The sequence below is a fragment of the Malus domestica genome, chromosome 17 (assembly GCF_042453785.1).
Source record: "Malus domestica chromosome 17, GDT2T_hap1".
Lineage (NCBI taxonomy): Eukaryota > Viridiplantae > Streptophyta > Magnoliopsida > Rosales > Rosaceae > Malus > Malus domestica.
The window spans coordinates 23,053,661-23,061,401 of record NC_091677.1 but is presented as its reverse complement, the minus strand read 5'-3'; the positions used below and the strand labels follow the sequence as shown (position 1 = coordinate 23,061,401).

The 7,741-nt window shown below is 38.1% G+C and overlaps 2 protein-coding genes across 4 annotated transcripts; one reads left to right on the top strand and one right to left on the bottom strand.

Annotated features, from left to right (window-relative positions):
* The first annotated feature begins 1,017 nt into the window (after nucleotides 1-1,017).
* On the top strand, nucleotides 1,018-4,030 carry LOC103405448 (sulfite exporter TauE/SafE family protein 3-like). Its single transcript, XM_008344452.4, has 11 exons — nucleotides 1,018-1,421; nucleotides 1,734-1,893; nucleotides 2,023-2,223; nucleotides 2,295-2,359; nucleotides 2,450-2,486; nucleotides 2,585-2,661; nucleotides 2,729-2,815; nucleotides 2,935-2,985; nucleotides 3,110-3,425; nucleotides 3,527-3,667; nucleotides 3,784-4,030. Exons 1-11 carry the CDS (start codon nucleotides 1,239-1,241, stop codon nucleotides 3,867-3,869), a joined length of 1,404 nt encoding a protein of 467 aa, XP_008342674.3. The 5' UTR covers nucleotides 1,018-1,238; the 3' UTR covers nucleotides 3,870-4,030.
* Nucleotides 4,031-4,884: 854 nt separating this feature from the next.
* On the bottom strand, nucleotides 4,885-7,741 carry LOC103405447 (cytochrome c-type biogenesis CcmH-like mitochondrial protein). Of its 3 annotated transcripts, none has more exons than XM_008344451.4 (4): nucleotides 7,458-7,741; nucleotides 6,981-7,154; nucleotides 5,352-5,483; nucleotides 4,885-5,258 (listed from the first exon to the last, which is right to left on the bottom strand). In XM_008344451.4, exons 2-4 carry the CDS (start codon nucleotides 7,122-7,124, stop codon nucleotides 5,058-5,060), a joined length of 477 nt encoding a protein of 158 aa, XP_008342673.3. In that variant the 5' UTR covers nucleotides 7,125-7,154; nucleotides 7,458-7,741; the 3' UTR covers nucleotides 4,885-5,057. The 3 variants fall into 3 exon arrangements, with proteins under 3 accessions (XP_008342673.3, XP_070672841.1, XP_017179388.3); XM_070816740.1 differs by having other exon boundaries at nucleotides 7,451-7,559; XM_017323899.3 differs by having other exon boundaries at nucleotides 7,378-7,486.

The following is a 7,741-nucleotide window of genomic DNA, read 5'->3' as shown; positions in this document are numbered from 1 at the left end:
CTCCATAACTCTCTGCTCTTCTTCCTCTAAGCGAAGAACCCACAAATACCCAGCTTAATACAATTTTTCAAACCAAACGTAATGGCACCGCTATCCAACACGACATTCCACTGCCTCAAATCTATGTAACGTCGAAGAACTTTGTCAAATTGACCGACCCTTAAATTGACAACAAGGATTGCATTCCAGAGAGACAGATTCTTGTTGACGAATTTGTCAAAAACCCATTTGGATTTTGAGAAAAAAAAAAAGGGAAATCAGAAAGAGGGTAAGATTGGAATGTCCGCTACGATTGCAGTGGTAGAGACAAATAAAGCCAATAAAGTACCTGTATTGCTTCAAGCACAGGGCAAAAGGAAAAGGCTAAGGTTTTTGGAAGCGAAGATGTTGGAGAAGAAGGATGGAAGGGCAGCCATGGGGTGGGGACTCTGCATTTGCAGCAGTTTGGGGGTGAAAATGGCGGTGGAAGATTTAGGTTTTCTCTTTTTTTTATTTTTTAATTTTTAATTTTTTAATTTTCATGTGGGCTCATAATGACACATGGTATCCAGTTATTGTCTACTCGAGTGTCATGTCACCAGTTAACGGTTGACTTAACAGTAACCTTAACGGATATATGAAACGGTTCCAAAATTATGACTTTAGGTATCACTCTACGATAAAAAAAAAACTTCATGTATCAAATGTTAAAAACCAAGAAACTTCAAGGTGGTAAATTGAGATTAACCCTTCAAAGGAGTAGCAAGTTTTTTTTTTTGAGTTCAAATAAATAGCAAGTTGACATTCCCTTATTTGTGAAATTTCGAAATCGTGCCTTTGTCCAACAGGAGAGGGGGATCCGAACCCTCCAAATTGAGTTTATTTGTTTTGGTTAGAAAACAGTAACAAATATATCGGTGTGAAATTTTTAGTTCCTTGTTCTGTAATAAATACACGCCTGCTGCTCCAACAAGCAATAAATATATGGGTGACTGTTGGTGAGGAATAATTAGGGAGGTTCAAAGTTGGAAAATAATCAACTCGATCGTGCCTTGTGAATCTTATAAGAATCAATCATCATTCAGTGTCCAGTACTGAATCTTCAAAAAATAAAGGCAATAAAAAAATTACCCGTTTTGGAGATCCTGCTCTAACAAGATTGTATCTCTATACAAGTACATGCATTCAGATACATTCTTTTGCTATAATTTTCGGTTTCATTTGCTGCTTTGGAGGAGCAAGTTCTGAAAAAAAGAAAGATGTCAAGTATGATTATGATTGGAACTGTTCGGTTTGGTTTGCTGGGTTTGCTGGTTTTGTTAGCATTATCATCAGCAGCAGTTTCAGCGCATGAAGAACTGGTGGAGTCACAACCTTCAAGGCATGAAAATAATACTGGGAAAGAGGTTGAATCAAACTTGGGATATAAGCATGTGTGGCCGGTATGTCCAATTTTCGAATAAAATTTATTGGGATTAATGTTGTCTAAGTCAATGTATGTTGTTCTAAGTTGATTGTGATATACATGAACTGTTTGGCTTCTGAGAAAATGCACGTCGCCACAAGGGTGATCGATTAGGCATGAAACTTCCGAATTTGTGTGTGTTGAAGTTGTACTTCCCAGCCAACACAATCAATTAACAATGTACTACATACCTTTTTGTTCTCTCATAAGCAAAGCTCACTTTTTCAAGCTTAAGTGGTACTTCGAGTGTCGAAATAGTTCAAAGTTGAATTGTAGTTTTTACGTGTAGGAAATCAGATTCAGCTGGAAAATTGCTGTTGGTACGATGATTGCATTTGTTGGGGCAGCGTTTGGGAGTGTGGGAGGTGTTGGTGGGGGTGGCTTTTTCATCCCAATGCTCACCCTCATCATTGGCTTTGATCAGAAATCAGCTATAGCAGTATCCAAATGTAAGTACATAGTTTCATATATCACAGAGCGGCTTTATTTAATTCATCTCGCTCCCGATGCTATTTTACCTTTTGCTTTTTATGTTTTCCATTGAAAAATCTGAATGTCGCTTCTTTGCGCTTAGTCAGGTATGATCACGGGTACAGCAACTTCAACGGTCGTGTACAATTTAAGGCGAAGGCATCCTACACTTGAGTTGCCCATCATCGACTATGATCTCGCACTTCTTTTCCAACCAGTGTTGGTTCTAGGGATCAGCATTGGCGTTTCTCTGAATGTGGTTCTTTCTGACTGGATGATCACAATCCTACTATTTGTCGTCCTCTTAGGTAACAATTTCTTAACAATTCTTCTTCATTCACATCTTGGACAAGCTTCATTGAGTGTTCATGATCTGCAGCGGTATCAACTAAGTCATTCTTCAAGGGTGTCAAGGCATGGAAAGCAGAAACTGTAACTAAAAAGGCAGGCTTTAAACTTTGATTTCTACCGAATTCATCTTATATTCTGCACAACTGATCCATCTAACTCTGCAACTTGTTTAATTATTTTTAGATTAAACGTGTTGCTTCCGAAGGCTTGCAATCAAATGGTGAGTTGGTCTACAATTTGTTCTTGTCGCCTGTTCAAGCTCTGATATTTATCTTATTAGTATTACTTGGAAGGCTAATTTTCTCTTTACTCATGAAGATGTTGAAGACAAATATATTCCTGGAGGCGCAACCAATGGAGCTCTAACAGAAAAGAACGAAACTAAAAGAACGAAGGTAAAAATTTTGAAGCTTAAACTTTTCTCTGCAATATTTTAGACACTAACTTCTGTGATATTCCCAGGTTTCTGCTGTTGATAATGTTCGCTGGAAGGAACTCGGAGCTCTTGTAGCAGTCTGGCTTGTAATACTTGCATTGCAGATTGCTAAGGTTTATATCTAGTGTCATACGTTGTCGGTTTTCCTTACATTGATTCTTTCCATTTGGAGTCTCCTTCACTTCTTTGCATTAAGAAATTAGATTAACGTGAATCTTACTTGTCGGTGCAGACTTACGTGAAGAAATGTTCTGGAACATATTGGTTGATAGAACTCTTGCAGGTACGTACATCTTCCATGCTTCTTGTACCAAGAAAAGAAAAACTTCTTTGTGCCTGCAGATAGCCAGAAATATGACCAAAATGAGACTCCCATTGATGGAATTTTTTCTTGTCGTATAAATTAGATTCCGGTGGCTGTTGGAGTAACTTCATATCAGGCAGTTAATCTGTACAAAGGGCGCAGAGTAATTGCATCGAAGGGAGAAGCAAGCACAAAGTGGCCAGTTTACAAGCTTATTGCTTATTGCGCTGGTGGCATAGCAGCTGGTATCCTTGGTGGATTGCTTGGCCTCGGCGGAGCATTCATGTTAGGTCCCCTTTTTTTGGAGATGGGAATCCCTCCTCAGGTATCAAGTGCCACAGCCACCTTTGCCATGACATTCTCTTCGTCCATGTCCGTTGTAGAGTACTACCTCCTAAAACGCTTTCCCGTTCCCTACGGTAACTTTCTTAGCCATACAAGTTTCTGTGATTGTTTAAAAGACAATTTGGTTATACTTTCAAATAAAACGTTGGCTTTTTTCTTTGTAATTCTCTTGCAGCTCTCTACTTTGCTGCTGTGACTACTATTTCCGCAGTCGTAGGGCAGCATGTGGCAGGAAAGGTGATCAAGAAACTGGGAAGAGCATCGTTGATTATCTTCGTTCTCGCTTCCACGATACTTGTGAGTTCAGTAACGTTAGGTATGCACCATCCCCTTGTACTCTATTTCTCTTAGTGAGTTGAACCTGTCATATTCCGGGCGGCGAAGATACGTATTTCTGTTGACAAAGTGAATACTTTTTTTGCAACTTAACAGGTGGGATTGGCGTAGGAAACATGGTTAAAAATATCGAGCAGAAGAAGCCCTTGGGATTTCAGAACATCTGCACTCAAAAACCCTAGCTTTTCCGAAGACGAAAAGTTTGGCAGCAGAGAGAAGCATCTGGGGAATTAGCATGACAGATTTTTGACCTAATTATACCTCCTTATACTAGAAACCAAAAACATGTACTCAAAACCAAAAGTTTAAGCTGTTTCTATATCATTATTTAGTTTCTTTTGAATGCGTGCCCCTAATTATAATATTAAATTTTATAGTTTGGAGAAAAATTGTGAAGTAGCAAATTTACTCTTCAAATTACCGCGTTGGTTAATAAACTTGTATTTGTAGAGGCTGTTGGAGATGCTCTAAGAACGTTCACCCTTATGCACGAAATTAGTGTGTTTGGTCCGGGGCTTTAAACAGCACTCCGGTCTTCCCTGGTATTGCTTGCGTTGAAAGGGAAAATAAAAGAATCGTCAAATTTTTGTAGTGGCTTCTTTCCATAGTTCCAATTTAAGAAAACATGAATGTGTGCGATCTTTTGAGAGCCTGATTGGTTAGCATTTTAATTAGGTTAACAGATATCCTGTTAATTGTTGACCAAAGTATTGCAACTTGGTCACCATACAATGGTTTTGAGACCGATCTCTTAATTAGGTTTACAGATATCCTGAGCTCGGTCGCCCCATCCACACACGTGTGGATGACTAATGAGCCATAGGTGCATTACCAGATCTAATGCATCAACGGCTAATAATCACTCACAAGAGCAACTAAACCCTTATCTACGAGGCTTTGTAATTGCATACGCATTCACAATGACTGATCGAGTTAACCACCTAATTGTGTGAACTCAAGTGAACCCTTCCACAAATCTACTAAATGTTAAGAGGAGCTTCATTGCAACCAGTAGATAGCTGAAACTTGAAAGAAACGTTTAGATATTTTGGCCAAGGAAGAATTAGACAAATAAGTACAAGCATCTCGGAGGAAAACTTCCAACCAAAACATGGACAAGAATTTTAAATGATAGTCAAATAACAAGACATCAACTAGTAAACAAAACAATCAACGTGATCACCAGCTATGTGCGACTGTATGAAAATCAGATTTATTTTGCGTTGACAGAGCGTACTCAAAGAAAACAAACTACTTAACAAGTCGATTTACATCTTCGGACCCTATCCTTGTTCAGCTATAGTTCATTAATTTCTACCACGCAGTTTCAGGTATAAAATAGAAAACTAGGGCTTGTGGAAGAGGGCGCATCACTGTTCTCTCCACCTCCTCCACAATGAGGAAGGAGTTCCTCGTGAAGGCGGAGGCGTGAGGAGGTCTAACATGGTTTGCTTCTCATTCGGGGTCAATGGAACACCTCTAACAAGGTTCAAGGCCATGATGTGGACATTAGTCTTTTGCCTGTGCCTGTTATATGCCCATATTCCTGCAGCAGCACCAGCAACGACAAGCTGTTTCCAAAACCCAATAACAATCAAATGAGCATAAATAAAAAATTAAGATTCCAGCAGAAAAGTTCAAGTGTTTAAGGTTTTCCAATTGACCGGTGATAACCACAAGCCTGCAGTCTGCAGATCAAATTTTGGGGCATAAAGTACTGTCTCCCCAAAGTCCTCTTCAAGCTTCTTATATATCTCTTTATCGCTCTTCCCAGCATGAATTTCATCCCGAATTAACTACACAAATATCATATACATTAACGTTATTAGGTAAGCCTTTATGATACAGAAGGTGCATACTCAGTTATGTAACAAAAAGTTTATGGACTTCCCAAACTCCTTCTCACAAACAGCAATCAAGATGGTTAGAGAAAAGCAATACTAGCATAAGTTCAAACGGTATTTGACAGTTTGTAAATAATCATTATGTTACAGTACGGGAAGTTAATCAACTTAAAAAATAAAAAAATTTCCTTTTCATACAATCAAGATGGAAAGTAACATGCCTGACATAGAGAAATACCATGCTAGAATAAGTTCACAAATGAAATTGACAAACATGCACCTAAAATGTAGTGTTGTTACAAATATCCCGCCACTTAGTACATCTGGGTTAAACCAAACTAGCCTAATTTTGGCCATTAATTAGTGTCACTCGTCGCAAATATCTCCATCTTCTCTATGAACGATGAAGCAATTATTTCAGACATGAATAGTTGAAGACTATCATTCACAGATAACTTATAAGTATATAAAGAAACAAATAAAAAACCTCTTATATTGCTAACTTGGACATCTAAGTGATTAGTAGCTGCTACTTGCTACTTACTTACATGATGTTTCTCAAAAGTTTTGATAGGTATCTCAACTTTGGTGTAATTGAACCATACGCAAATTGACTAATGATATACCTAATAATTGTTAGCATGCATCATCAAGCACCCAGATTGAAACCAAAGTGAAAGCTCAACAAGTCAATTAGTGCAAAACATGATTAGTTAGATTTCCAACTAATCTATTGTGTTTAGATTTGTTTGTACCATACTTGACCAATCCCTAAACTACCAAGCACCGGTCAACTTCATACCCTTAAGGACCCACTAAAGGGTTCATGCTTAGGCACCCCTGCAGAAGCACAAAAGTTTCCCTCCAACCAGTAGGCCAATCATAGCACAACACATGTCAATGTCAGAATAAAACTCCTAGAGTCCCACATCAACCGCAGTCGAAAGTCGGAGACTCTCCTCAACTATAAAAGGAGACCATTCTACTACAATTAATCCCTAATGTCATTATTGTACTTAAAATAATCATTAGAACCCATTAATGATGATTATGCTTGAACTTCTGTATTTGTGTAAACCCTTCACTATTAATGAGAACTCCTCTATTCCGTGGATGTAGCCAAACTTAGAGTGAACCACGTACATCTTGTGTTTGCTTCCCTACCCCTATCTCTTTATATATTATCCTCACTAGATGACCGGAGCAACCGAGCAAAGGTCACAAACTTGACACTTCCAAAGTATCACTGATTTTGTGCAAGCTTGTTAATAATAATAATTAGAGTTGTATATCATATATCTGGTCTAAAACCAGTTCATAATATGTAATGATTCTTTACTGTTCTCTCTCTCTCTAAGGTTCACTACTGCTTCATAGATTGGATGTCAAAAGGTTTTTCATGGATTGTATCAATAATGTATCTCAAATTCAACATAATGGTAAATGTACCTTTCTAAGCAAAATGGCAATATCCGCTTGTGAATCTTCAATGGACTGACTCCCACACTCAGTGCATCGAACATTATGACTAATGTTCCGAGCCCGGGCATCCACCACCTGAGACTTCTTCACCGGGTCCTCTTCGCTACCCATTGTTCTGTATCGGGCCTCAAGATCTCAAACCTACCAACGATCAGCCCCAAAAAAATTAAAAAATAAAAACTAATTAAATAGGCAATTAAACAAAGTTCAAACGGTTGTGCTCTCACTGAGACATTTCATCAAACAGTTGCCGTGCATTTTATTTTTTCAAAAACAACACATCCAACAATCGATCAAAACCGCTATATGTTGTTGATAACTTTTGAGAATTGACTGAGTTATGAAAGACAAGTGAAATTGTTACGTAGTTTTCTCTCGGCATTTTCTTGGCAAACAAACAGGTGATAAGAAATGAAGAAGAGAGAGCCGGCGCATACGGCGTACCTGAGCTGAAACTGAGATGATACGCTCTCAAAAATTCTGTCGTGCTTTGATTTTGCTTTGATTTGAATGTAAAACGACAGTCGTATCAAATGTATGCTATCCTCGTTTGAAAACTTTTAGCGCTCCACTTTTATTGAACGAAATAATGTTATTCATACACTTATTTTTACGTTTTACATACCTTTTTAAATATTTCACCGTTGATTTTTTTATGCATTCAATCCGAATGTTGAAAATTAAGAGGTGTGTTTGTGAGAAGTAAAAAATAAGTATGTAGATAACAC

Bases quoted from the DNA above. Each gene is read 5' to 3' on its own strand.
- LOC103405448 (XM_008344452.4), top strand. From the start codon at position 1,239: ATGTCAAGTATGATTATGATTGGAACTGTTCGGTTTGGTTTGCTGGGT. The intron at 2,224-2,294 runs GTAACAATTTCT...CATGATCTGCAG, and splicing joins ACTATTTGTCGTCCTCTTAG to CGGTATCAACTAAGTCATTC. The intron at 2,662-2,728 runs GTAAAAATTTTG...TGATATTCCCAG, and splicing joins ACGAAACTAAAAGAACGAAG to GTTTCTGCTGTTGATAATGT.
- LOC103405447 (XM_008344451.4), bottom strand. From the start codon at position 7,124: ATGGGTAGCGAAGAGGACCCGGTGAAGAAGTCTCAGGTGGTGGATGCC. The intron at 5,484-6,980 runs GTACATTTACCA...ATATTTGTGTAG, and splicing joins TTGCCATTTTGCTTAGAAAG to TTAATTCGGGATGAAATTCA. The intron at 5,259-5,351 runs GTCAATTGGAAA...TTTTGGAAACAG, and splicing joins CAGGCTTGTGGTTATCACCG to CTTGTCGTTGCTGGTGCTGC.